Raw genomic sequence first — 13,714 nt, 5'->3', positions numbered from 1 at the left:
CCTTGCACTTGCGAATGGGGATGGCATAACAGTTAGTTATGCCAAAGCCTAACAGTCAGTTAGCTGAAGCCTTCCCAGACTGCATCCTGACCCATTTATGCAAAGCTGTAACAAATCTAGTAGAAGAATTGGGCAGGAAGGAGGGGTTGTTCTGGGCTCCTACTTTAGGTCCCTAGCCTACAACTTCCCTCTAAAGTGGGGTTGGCTGACTTAATATCTGTGAGATACTAGCTAGTGCTCATGCAGCCTAGACGGGGGTCAGGTCATCTGCTTCTGTACTAATGGGATACATGTGTCCCAATCATTCAAACTGAGCAGGAACAGTGAAATTATCTGAGTGCTACATTAGTTGCAAAACAAAAGCAACATACGGCAATGCTAAAAATTAGTACAAGCTCAAATCACTCCCCATTTAAAACAAAGCCAGTTTCAGTTACCTGCTTTTATTACCTACAGTTTTATGGTACAGAAATAAATTTGCTATTCTTACATTAATAACTCGCAAGCTGAATAATACCCAATTACAAAGACCTCTCGTAAAAAGAAAAAAAAACAGAGTGGCAGGAAAGGGCATCAGACACTAATTTGTTTCAGAAATAGTAAGCTGTGTGAGTAATCCAGTTGGAAGATTCCTCCTTAGAGCGCTTGGCTGAGCTGTGGGAAGTAAAAATAGACTTGTATGCCTCTGATTTCTCCTCACTCTTTGCAATGGATCGCTTGGGGGGGACAGGTCCATTTTTGCTGCCCTTTCCAGATGAAGATGGTGCACTTTCACCAACTGCTGCAGAAGAAACAAGAAAGTTAGTGGCCAAACTCTACCTGTACTACTGCATCAGTGGCATAGCTAATGATCGTGTAGCCCAGTGCCAAGTTCAAAATGATGCCCCGGAAGTGATGTCACGCCTGGGTTTTTAAAAAGGGAAAATCAAGGGAAAACATGCCTCCTTCCCCCAGAAGCTCTCCACCCACTTGCTCTGCTGCTTCTCCCCAGACAGTGGCATAGCTAAGGCATCTATCTGCTACCTGGAGTCAAAGAAGATTTTGTAGCCCCCCTCCACAACAAAATCAAATTTAATTAAGTAAATACATACAAAGTGTGCCCCTTATTGGTTAGAGACACTGCTGGGATGAAGAGGGACGGTAATTCTCCCCCTGCTAAATATAAGAGGAGCACTACTTGGAAAAGTGCCTCTTTACCCAGTTAACAGGGGTCACGGTATTATGATACATGGAAATGACAGTTGACTCATATTAACACTTTTTGGTTAGATGCTGTACCATAACAACGTCTCATGGCTCTCAGAACAATCAGTCTCATAGATCACTTTTGAGTTAAAGAAATCCACTTTTTGATCCATAAGGCAGTTGTGTTTTCAATTTCTGGTTAATTGGCCATAACTTTTGATAGAATACAGATATTCCAATGGGGTTTGCGGCATTGCATCCCTCATTAAATTACATTTCCAATGATATATAATATGATGGTATTATTCGTACATACCATTTTTTTCACAGTTTTGGCCACTAGTGTCAAGCTCGGCTTGCTGCCCCACTAAAGCTTGTTGCCTAGTGAAACTGCTACCCCCTGCATCCCCTTAGCTATGCCACTGTACTGCATCCATACTCATGGACAGCCACATTCTGAGTTGGTCCACAAGGACCCAGCCCACTCAACCAACTTCAAATTCAGCTGTCCAATATTAGTTAAAAGATAGAGTTTTATAGTGGGTGCCAATGTAATAATGCTTAACTATGTTTAAAGCCCACTGGAGAAGGTCAGAGGAGAATAATGATAGGCAGAAGTAGTTTAGAAGCCTGCAATTTTATGGTCTATTCTGATCCCATCTAGCCTGGTTGATTGCCTTATGCCTGCATAACTCAGCCCAAAGCAGAGTTCTGGATGAAAGCTTGGCTGAAAGGGATTAGCAAAGGAGTGTTCATAATACTAGGAAATACAAGAGAAACACCACATAGAATTGCAAGGGAAATTTTACACCAACCTGCCTCTTTGCAGAAAGCAATGGTCCTCTTTTCTCCAGAATTATTGTTTGTGGTCTCCTTTTCGGTATTTACTTGAGATGGTCCAGGCAAATCTTAACACAAAACACACACACCAAATGAGGAAGAAATTAAAAAATTTAAAAGACAGATGCAATATCTAATTTATCTCTGAGTGATGTTTGTTTAGTCCTCTCCTATTGAATCAGAACGTTTCCATTTATTTTGAAAGACTGCAGAATTATATAGAAGTTTTAAAATTGAAGGTTTATAAAATTACTTCCTTGTTACCCTAAAAGATTTAAGAATGATCTTGCATTAGTTTGCCCTGGAGATAGGGTGATCTTTTTTACTGCTAGTAAACAGCTCCGTTCTTTGACCTGGACTGAGAATCAGCTCGTAGAAATTGTTGCCAGATTATTGATTTAAACTCCCTTTTTTGCCAATCCCACACGGGAATATTAAATGCAGCTAGACCATAGAAATAGCCCCAAATAAGCCAACTGTAGTCTCAGTTCTTAGACCTATCTTCTAGCTTTCTCTAGTACCCTCAGATAACATTCATCTCTAGATGAATTGAACACAAAACATAACTATGGGTGCAATCCAAACCTGCGCTGGAGCAGGCAAGCCAGGAAGTTTGCGCTGCATCCAACACAGGTTCGTTGGATATGACAACATTCATGTGGTTGCTGCCGAACATGACTATTGTGCCCTCTGTACTATCTTGCAGAACTCATGACATTCTATGTCCTCTGTGCAGCAGCCTGGAATAAAGACTTGGAAAGGCCCATTAGTGAGTCTTCACATGAGAACAATCTTACCTTCAATGGCAACAGATTTCACAATGGTCTCTGCTGCCTTGGATTTCCTGGATTTCTGAAAGAAAGAAGACAGACCTGAGAACATTTCAGGAGCACTGTTCCCTCAAGCTGTGCAGCTCAAAGTCCACCAAAGCTGAGCTCCATGCAGCTCAAAGTTTGGTGTTCCTGGAAGTCCAGTGAGTACATCTGACATCATTGCCATGCAGCCAAGGAGCTGATGCTCAGCAAGCAAAGGTGTCTGTGCAGAGAATGTTATTAAAGAACTTAAAGACATTTAGATAACTATAAGTTACCTTGAGACACCTTTAATAAGAGATTTCTTTACAAACAGCTATTTGGAAATTTTAACATATTGTTGAACTCTTGTGATAAATACAAATTATCCCCTCTGTATTCGCAATTACTTCTGTTATCATGATGAAGTCTTCCATTTAGATGGTCATTTAGGTAAAAAGTATGGCAATATATTGAGCTAGAGAGGGAAAGGGAGAGCTTATATGACTGACGATATAATAAAAAGTCAAATGGTGGCCCACATTGACATGAATTTCCATATTTACAAAGTATGCTCACTAGCAAAACCAGGAATAATGCTTTGAGAGATAACTGCTTTTATAAACAGAAATGAACAGGACGTCCCCTTTAAAATATTCCAGGTTACTCTAAACTTTAGATTTTGAAAATACTCCACAACTAAAATTGAATAAGACTTGCAAATAGAATTATTGGGGAATACATAGCTTCATGCTTCCAGTAAGGGAAATTTACTGTGAGATTTAAGGAAAGCATTTTGAAAAATGACCAGACAATAGAACTTAACACATTGGATAGAAGAGAAAAAGAATATCACTTGGAGATGAGACAAAGTTGGCAATGCTCAAGAACCAAAGGCAGATTTCATTCGCATATGGTAGCAGCAATGTACATAGGCTTATATACTAGAGAATTATTATTTGGGAATCTTTCAAATCCAATTAACTCCCAATCCCCAGTTATAAGACCAGCAAAATCACATGAGTCAATTTATAATAATTTATAACATGACAAGTTTTTAAAAGTAAATAGAAAAAAAAATCAGCAAGGTCACAAAAGAGTGGATGGAAAAAGTATTTGAGATAATTGGCTTATTGAAACTGACTACTGTATTTCCAAACAGAGTGGTAATTATATTCAACTAATGGATGTCTGGAAGCCAGTTGCAATTGTAATTAGTTCAACGAGGATGCAGCCTTCTAAGTTTAGGTCTCTGCATCCAATGTGGATAATGGAGATTATTATATTATACACTAAACTTTGACATGATTAACCTTTTCTTTATTCATGTCTATTTTCAAAACGAGCATTGCCAATATGTACTAATAACATAACATGTACTAACTGTACAGACATTATGAACTTTACAACTAATAATTTTTTTTGTTCTTGTAACAAAGCCTTTTAAAAATAAAAATAAAAGTGCGCTTTATGTATTTTTACATTAATATTTGCCACAGATAAGCTTGCACTTGGCTAGTTGGGAGGGCGGGGTGGGGGCATTTTAGATCAAACACATAACAAATATGAAACAGGAGATTGTTAAAACTAAAGGCCACATGAAACTATCTGTTGCATGAAGTGTGAGCAATTCAGATGTCTGACAGATAGAATGGAGCATCTTACCCAGTGTGTATTTTCACTTCCCAAGATGGGCAACAAGGATGCTCAACAGAGTATCCTTCTCTCATAACAGGATTAAGAATTTTACACAAGAGTTTCTATCTACATGTTATCCAGCAGGTGGCAGTATAGGACATCTCTGAAATTCTGAGATAATTATGGCCAGCAAAGGTAAGGATTGCAGCTCTCATTCCACCTTTCTGCCACTCCTTATCTTTGCATCAGGCACAAAATGAGATTCAGGAAGACAATATCTATTTAGAGCAAATTGGGTCACTGGACACTTCCAAATCCATGCTGAAAGCTCAGGTCCAATTCTACTTTTAGATATCCCTATTTGCATTTCAAAGAGCACATACAGGAAAACCAACAACAAAAAAGGTCATACATACATCCTAGGACAGGGCCAGATGCCAACTCTAGAGCCCACGTCTCCTTCCATCTCCTACAGAATTATTTCAATTTTGCATCTATATATTGCTGACATTGCAACACAGAGCGGCAGTCATTTTCTGGTCACCTGCCTAAATGCATTTTCCAAAAGGACCACCTCTGCACATGAAACCATCTGTTCCCTGACATTATCAGAGACTGCCCCTCCACATGCTCTTCCACCAACAGCAGTGTACCCGGCAGCAACATGTGAAAGAGCATTCTTGGGGACAGCTCTCAGCTTGCAGCACTCCCCCTCTCAGGAGGCGAAGTCAGCATCATCACCACTGCAGTTTCAACACTGGCTGAATTAAGAGTAATCCTCTCTTAATTTCCAGTGGCATCTTGGCATCTTTGTCTACTGCTATCCTGAAATTGCTGTTGCATGTCTCTGTTTTTGATTTTAGCTTTGTTTTTTGGTTGCCTTGAGCACCTCCCTACCAGGAAGGAAAAGAGCAGGATATCATTTTTATTAATAAATAAATAAAAATAAAGGAGAGAACTGCTGATGCCAGGGGTGCTGCTCAAAGAGTTTATGCAGAGGACTTTGGGTCTGCATTTCTTGAACAGAAGGACAGCCACCTCCCTTGACATACGGCAAACTGATTTTGGCCTTCTAAACGCCAAGGTGGACGCTCTAATGAACCCCCTTGATACCATGGTCCATAGTGGCACAATGGAGGGAACAGGTGCCCTCCATTTATGTGGCAGCAGCAGCATAGTGATGAAGTACCTGCCACTCCTGCATCCCCTTCGCTTGCTGTTTCCAAAGGCAGAGATGGTGGGGGAAGGAGGGACATGGGCACTGGATCCATTGCAGGCCACTAACCTCCACCCCCAGCATCCCCCTCTTTCAAACCCGCTGACCTCCCTATTCTTACTGCTGCCACCCTCCTCCTTGGATTCCGTCCCCTGCCATTTCAAATAAAGACACACCTAGGAAGGAGGCAGGGACAAAAATGGAGATGAGTGGCCTGCCCTGGCGTCTCCCTACACTTGCCTCCTGTGCTTTCTGAAACAGCAGGGAGTGAGAGAAGAGAAAAGGAGGGTAGTGAGAGCAAGAAGAAGAGGGGGAGGCAGGGGAAACGTTTGGGGTAGGGGTCACCACCTGAACCTTATGGTCTCAGATGGTTTTGTTCGAGACCAAGACTGTCAAAAGCAATTAGTAATATGGCACGAGGCTCTGCCATTCCCAAATCAATAACAGCAGTGGGTGTCATGATTATCACCCAAAATGTCAGGAGCAAATTAGGGGAAAATCCAAACCCTGGTAGGATGCAACCCACACCCTTTTCCACCAGCCTAATCCACCTAGCCCTTGAGGATAATGTGGTCCATTTATAAAATCATAAGCGCACAGATTCTTTTGAAATACATTCACTTGATCAATAAAATGGATTTCACTGAATCTTCAAAATAGAAAAACTTTATTACAAGAAAAGGTTAGTTTTGAAGGGAGTCCTTGTTTCTCCATAAACATTGGTATCATGCATTTACAGTAGCATACGAAGCAAGAACAAATTAGCTAGCTTATCTAACAGGATAGTAAGGTTACTGAATTATCAACACTGCAGGATGGTCAGCAGCATAATACTCCATAAGCTGCCTTCCAACATGCTCCTGCATAAAGACTGCTAACCCAAGCTTTCCCTTCTCTCTGTGAACCCACAGCCAGGTTTTATACTCCAAATTACAAATCAGCTACCTGACTAACCTCACATTGTCTTCTACTTAGCAACAAGCTTAAAATCCCTCTTAAAGGAAAAGGCCACTTGCCCAAACCCGGGACACACCCCTCCCAAAACAGGAATTATTCTAACCCAAGGAATAAAATATAACCACGTAAAACATTTAACCACTAAAACAATAAAAAATGCTTTAACCAGCATCCCATAAGACACAATGCCTGCACTATGCCTATACTAAGACTGTCAACGTTTTACTCTGAATTAATTCTGCTCAGAATGCTAACTTCCACTTTAAGACCTTTCTTCAACGTTCTCCTGCGGTTCCCACCAGAGTGACAATGAATCTGCCACAGAATTTAAAATAGGGGAATAGGGGAAACAGAAAATGAATCATAGAGTTGGAAGGGACCTAATAGGTCATCTAGTCCAACCCCCTACAGCAGGAAATTAGGAATTTTTTCCTGATATCAGAATTATATGAATTATCTTGTAAAAATAAGGACCACCCTAAAATCTTTTGGTTGGAAGATATACTCTCCAAACTTTGATGTCAACTGTTCTACGATCATTTTGAAAACTAGTACCTAAGAGGAAATTACATACTATAATTGTTACTGACATATACCTTAACAGGTATCCGACAAAGGAACAAAAGTCCCCCACGGCATTTCCCTTACAGAAATATAGCCAGTTTTGGGGGTTACGGAAAACATGTTGTACCATGTACTCTTTTCAATATTCCACCATCAGCAAGGTTGTCAGTTCCAGAAATCTTCCATTGAATCAGAATCACTACAGCCAAAAAAACCTCTGCAAAACTCATAGTCCAACTGAAGCAAAAAAATAAGTAAGCACACCAGATTCCACGGGATGGATTTGCTGGATCCAAACTCAAAATGTACAGATAGCTTTGTACCGGTAAAGAAAGTTTAAGAACAAAAGGAAAACTTTGGCCAGGTAAAAGACTAAAGCCACTGTTTCACCCTTTATAACCTCTTGATGGTACTTTGAATTTGACATCTCACACACCCCATCCCTCTTCTCCAATTATTGGGGGGGGGGGGGGAGAGAAACCTGGCATTTTGAAGCATTCCTACACTGGCTTACATGAAACAACTGCAGGGATTAGAGACTGCTTCTGCAATTGCGCTGAGAACTGCAGAGTCCCTAAATCTGCCTTATCTACCCTGTTCAACTCTTACCCAGGTAAAACAACCTGAAATTTATGAGCTTGTTCAACTACCACTTGGGTTGGTTCAGCAGATCTAACTTCTTAATAAAACAGGTTCAATCATTTCATAACTATAAGGGAACAATTCAGTTGAAAAGTTTACTTCAGTCAGCCATAAAACAGACTCCAATGGATCATCCACTCCTGGAAACAATTCCTCTGAGGAGTCCTTTACTTCAGAATATGTTAAGGAAAGTCCAGATAAGTCATGAAATAGATCTTTTCCCACTTGCTTTTCAAGAGGCAAACAAGCAGTTGGGATACAATTTTGTCTCCTTCACTCACTCAGCCCTTGAGGAATGCTAACAGACACCTCCATAGTCTCCTCCTCTCCTGCACCTAGTAAGATCTATTTAACCCCTTCTTTCCTGAAAACCTCCTTTCCAGCCTTACTTATGTTTTACTGGGCCACAACTTGGGTCTAAGAAGCAACAGTTCTATTTCTGTAAAAGTTCTCATAGTCAAATTCCAGTTGCATCTCAACCAGACTTGCCAACTTTTCTGCAGGAACTGTACTTGCTTGCCACTTCAGCATAGTCTCCACCAGACTTACACATCTTCTCCTTTGCCAACTTCCTGGCATGCAGCTGATTCACTGGTTCCAATTTCCACTGCTCCACTGGTTGCCTCCAGTTTGCAGAATCAGATGCGTCTATTTCAGATGTCACATCGGATAACTCCAATACATCAATTGGTTCTTTCTCTCTTTCTTGCCAGGTCAGTTGTTCTGTAGCTGCTTGTTTTTCATGGAAATTAGTTTCAGCAAATTTTTGGTACTGGGCTAGCATTTGCATTTGAACTTTCAGTATCTGCCTCAGAACTTGCAATTCTTCCTCTGACTCTTGCAACCCAGCCAGGTCACCAGGATTAGTAGTAGGGGTCAAACTGTCCACTGCCGACATCACTGCATCACCCTCTTGCTTCTGGGACAAATAAAACTCTAAGTGCTCAGTTTTGGGTGTAGGAAAATTCCACAATAACTCCCAATCACTGACAAGAAGCCGCACCACTTCAGGAACTACTTCAACAGCTCCCTTATCTGTCCTGATCTCTTGCTCTATTCCTCACTCCACAAAACAAACAACAACAACAAACAGCTACTGTAAAATGCATTGTGACCAGTGCAAACTGACCAAGGAACATGTGTCTCAAGTAGTTAATACCACTAAATTTAGTGTCAGGTCACCAAACAACCCTGTTAACTATGTCATGTACAGCTGTACACCACTAAGCACCCTGTCACACACCACCACCCAACAAGTCACAGCTGGAGGCAACCACAACTATACACTGTTGTTGGCATCCTTCAGTCTCGGAAGACTATGGTGTCACGCTCTGAATGGTGGTTCCGGAACAGAGTGTCCTCTCCAGTGCGCGAAGCCTGGGTAAAGTAGGTATGGAGGATAGGCTGTTACCCATGCAGCAAATCCCCCCTCTCCACGTCGCTGAAATGGTCCAATGGAAAGGCAGAGGCCAATACGGTTGGTTCCAGCGGCGTCGCAGGAGTTGCCAGAATGTGACTGTGTTCAGCCATGAACTGCCTCAGGGACTCCGGCTCTGGATTTTGCCTCGAGGTTGACTCCTGAAGCCTTTTCCATAACTGGATGTAGCCACAAGGCAGTGGAGGTTTGGGATCAGAGTTTTCCTTCTCTCAGATGAGCTGCCTTCCCAGGCTGACGAGTCCCATCTACCCGGTCTTTAATCTAACTATACACTATGGTTATACACAATCTAACCAGATGTTTATACACCATCTATCAGATGGTTATACACCATCTAACTATACACTATGCCAGACACTAAACAGGAGCCACTGCTGTCTACCATGTCACAATTATCACCCAAAGGCAAATTGGGGAAATTTCTAAACCCTGGCAGGATGCAACCCACACCTTCTTTCACCAGCCTAATCCACATAGCGCTTGAGGAAAATGTGGTCCGTTAAGCACCCAGGTTCTTTTAAAATGCATTCCCTTGGTCAATAAAATGGATTGCACTTAATTTTCAAAACAGACGAACTTTATTACAAGAAAAGGTGAGTTCTTAAGAGATCACTTGTTGCTCCATAAATATTACCATCATGTATTTACAGTAGCATGCAAAACAAGAACAAGTTCGCTAGCTTATCTAACAGGATAGCAAGGCTACTGAATTACCAGTATTGCAGGATAGTCAGAAGCATAACACTCCATAAGCTGCCTTCTAACATGCTCCTGCCTAAGGAGTGCTACCCAAGCTTCCTTCCTCCTCTCTGTGAACCCACACCCCGGTTTGATACTCCAAATTACAAATTAACCACACCAGAATTACCTCTCATCTTCTTCTACTTAGCAACCAGTTTGAAATCTCTCTTAAAGGGAAAGGTCATTTGGTCAACCCTGTGACAGTGGGCACACCCTTCACCAGCCAAAAACAATTCTTTGGATCTTGGTCACTGTCCAGAAAACCAAAGCATTCGTCACCAATGGCGACTCTCATGATTGAAGAACAACTGTGCTCAATGAGCAATCCATCAGTTCTTGCTCAGTTCTAAAATAATGCGTCATCACATGTGCAAGTACTCCAGACAAGACATGTACAACAATCTTACCTTCCCCAGTTTACTTTTCAGTCTCCTCTCTTCCATTCTTTTCTTCAGCATTTCAACATCCTCTTTAGCACCATTCAGCACAATCACATCATCATCTTGAAAAGGAATCCCACACTTCAATGGAAAAGAGAGAATGTAAACATTAGCCCTGAAAAGATGCAATGCCTTCTGCAGAGATTTTTAAAAAGCAAGAGTACAAATTATATCACCTGTATTCTGCTTGCTTGAACACAAAATTAAAGACATCAAGGTAGATTCAAAAGTCCATGTTTTCTTTATTCCTCTAACCCAGGTATTTGAGCTCTCTGTCATTTCTGAAATGTCCCAGCTTGCTGGACACTGATTCTTTGGAGGGAACTACTTAATGTTCTCATTTCTAAGCAGCCAAATTCTTCACAAAAATGCACAAAGACCCCAATCCAGATAAGTTAGTAACACATGGAATGAAAGACAGGTCAACTTGGACTAACTTATGCCCCATCAATTTTAACAGGGCCAAAATGAAACACATTCTCTTGTTCAGGTCTATCTGCTCTCTCAACTCAACAAAGACCCCACCCCAATACTGGTTTTATATGAACCTAAAGTAATCAATTTATGGAATCAACTTTGTATCCTATTCTTTTAGTAATGTTGAAAAAATAGATATCTCACTTTTCTCCATTCAATGCAGCTTATATTATAATAAAACAAAATAGTACAAAAAGGTCCTAAAAACACAACAATGGAAATTAAAAACACACCCAAGGGAAACATGCAACAACACAGTGAAGGAGAGCATAAAAACTCAGAAAGCATCTGTTGTCAGTCTCTGACAAAACACTGGCAAGGATGGAGATGCACACATGAGACGGCAGGGAATTCCATTATGTGGGGGCTGTTACTGAAAGAACCCTCTCATGTGTCACCACCAACCAAGCTTCAAAAGGAGGTGGGACATAAAGAGAGCACCCCTAGATCTTAATGGATGGGGAAACTGATCGAGAGGAAGGTGGTCTGTCAGGTATCTCTGTCCAAAGACAGAGACAACCTGCTGTGCCCCTCACAGGGATCTATCACCTACTTTGTGGGGAGATGGAGATGGGAGCAAGGTGTGTACACCGGATGGATGGGCAAGCAAGCAAATAAGTGAGGGTTTTAAAGGTAACAGAATCTTGAATCACACCTAGAAACACACTGATGGCAAATGCAACCCTTCCTCCAAGGAGCTCAGGAGGGCTCCAAGATGACATTCCATTTTATCTACAATAATCCTGTGAGGCAGATCAAAATAATAAACAGTGGCAGGCCCAAAGCTACCCAGTAAGCTTTGTTGCTGCATTTGGACTTGAACTGGGATTCTCGCACCACATCCAACTTTCTATCCACTATGCTTTGTGACTTCTTAAATGGAAGCATGTCTCACTGCATCTGTTCATTTTTATTTCACAACCTTAACATCTCATAAAATATTAGAAAGTGGTGTTTCGCCATTTAGTGAGAAATAAAACACATCCCCCAAAGCAAATATTTGAAGCACAGTATGCCAAAACTGTTTAATCATTTATGACCTCCCGTTTGCTTCTGCAATATTTTTCAAACTCCATGAAACCTTTACTCCATTATTTCTATTTTTCTATCCCAAAATACCTAGATTTAGACAACAGAACAAGCCTGATATTTTTTTCTGTTGAGAACTGTCATGCTTGTATAGAATCTTATGGACCAATCCTAACCTCTAGTAGGGCCAGCAGAACATGTGTTCCGCTGACGTGTGCTGTTGCAAAAACACCGTACGGTGCTTTGTGACAGCGCAAAGGCCAGGCATGCTGGTGGGAAGGCCAGACCCTTCCCGCTGGTGCTGGCAGCCGCAGGAATGCCCGCCAGATAAGGTAAGTCCAGTGCAGGGATGGGGGGGAGGATTGGGCCCAAGAGGGGACAGGATCGGCAGAGCTGGCACATGCTTTATCCTATTCCCCTTCCTGGGCATGATCCCCCAACACGGATCAAAGTGGACTTGTGCCAGCAAAATCACTGACACAGTTCCAAGTTGACCCACTGCGGTTATGGGAGATTACCCAGGGGCAAGGGAACCAATGTCCCCTTACCCCGAGAGTCCTCAGCAGTCAAAATTCCCCTGCAGGATGCAATGGAGCCAGCACTGATGACGCTGAATCACCATGTGGGAATTTTAGTTAGGATTGGGCTTACAGAATGGTAGAACTGGATGGTATCCTGGAGGTCATCTAGTCCAACTCCTGCTAAGCTACAGCATCTCTAATGAGTTGTGTTTGATTACTAAATATTTAAATATTATATACATATTCAGAGTTCTGTTGGTTAGGATTCTAAATTGGTATTCATTGGCTGGGAGACAGTTTACAGTCTTGCATTTGACTGTCCATTTGACTTGTATTTGAAGTGGTCACACAGTAAGTCACTTCTTTTTGAGAGACAAAGGATTTGTCAGTTGAGGTGTGACAGCTGAAGCAGTACGAGGAAGAAATATTAAGGCTAGAAGAATTTAGATTTTAAAAAGTCAACAGCAATATTTAAAATGGTTACTATAAACGTACTAGAAATAATCAGGGTAATAAGCTTCGTTAGACAAGACCAGTGTGAAAACATAAGGCCCGCGGGCCAAATGTGGCACCCAGAAGCTATTTATCTGGTTCCTGTTATAAATGGGCTCTCCCAGCTAGATAACTGGGTTCTCTCATATCCTCAGAATATGAAAACAAGATTTGCACATTTTCTCTTCTGTCATTTGCAGCTAATGAGTTTCTATGTGAAAACGATGTGCTTATTTCTGGCTATCATCTGCTTAACGATGTTACTTCCAGCCCTCAGCAGGCATCATGAATGCAAACTTCGGCCATCTGTATGAAATGAGTTTGACATCCCTGGACTAGAAGGTAGAGCAAAATAAGAGCCAATAAATATCAATTTAGAAAATGTATTTTAACTAACTGTTTTAATGTTGCCCAGGTATATTATTCTTTGATGTGCTGTGCATGAACTCTTTTTACTCAAGAAGAAATAGTTTATTTCAAAACAATCCCTGGCAGAATATCCGGTACCTAACTCACCTATTAAAAAAGAGACACAGAGTGACTGATTGAGAGTCAGAGCGGAGACTGCTGGTGTGTGTGTGTCTGTGTCTGTGTGTGTGTGAGAGAGAGAGAGAATGAGAGAGATCGAGAGAGAGAGAGAGAGAGAGAGAGATCATTTGCAGAGTGCTGGATCAGCAAGTGCTCTCCTTGAACTACCTTGGCAAGTCAGGCCATTGCAGTGGACTGCTACTGTTTAATTCTGA

General features: G+C 41.5%; 1 protein-coding gene across 2 annotated transcripts in view; it reads right to left on the bottom strand.

Moving 5' to 3' along the window:
- Nucleotides 1-427: 427 nt before the first annotated feature.
- Nucleotides 428-13,714, bottom strand: part of RTF2 (replication termination factor 2) — a 58,168-nt gene continuing 44,881 nt past the window's right edge. Inside the window, exons 6-9 of one of the 2 annotated variants that reach the window (XM_066623074.1) lie at nucleotides 10,420-10,533; nucleotides 2,823-2,877; nucleotides 2,001-2,093; nucleotides 428-781 (exon numbers count right to left, since the gene is read on the bottom strand). In XM_066623074.1, the coding sequence (XP_066479171.1) occupies nucleotides 591-781; nucleotides 2,001-2,093; nucleotides 2,823-2,877; nucleotides 10,420-10,533 (453 nt within the window). In that variant the 3' untranslated portion in view covers nucleotides 428-590. The remainder of the gene's footprint in view (nucleotides 782-2,000; nucleotides 2,094-2,822; nucleotides 2,878-10,419; nucleotides 10,534-13,714) is intronic. The other variant, XM_066623075.1, reaches the window with a different exon arrangement.

Source organism: Tiliqua scincoides, chromosome 4 (assembly GCF_035046505.1).
Source record: "Tiliqua scincoides isolate rTilSci1 chromosome 4, rTilSci1.hap2, whole genome shotgun sequence".
Lineage (NCBI taxonomy): Eukaryota > Metazoa > Chordata > Lepidosauria > Squamata > Scincidae > Tiliqua > Tiliqua scincoides.
The sequence above is the reverse complement of the archived record's forward strand: the minus strand, read 5'-3'. Positions and strand labels throughout refer to the sequence as shown.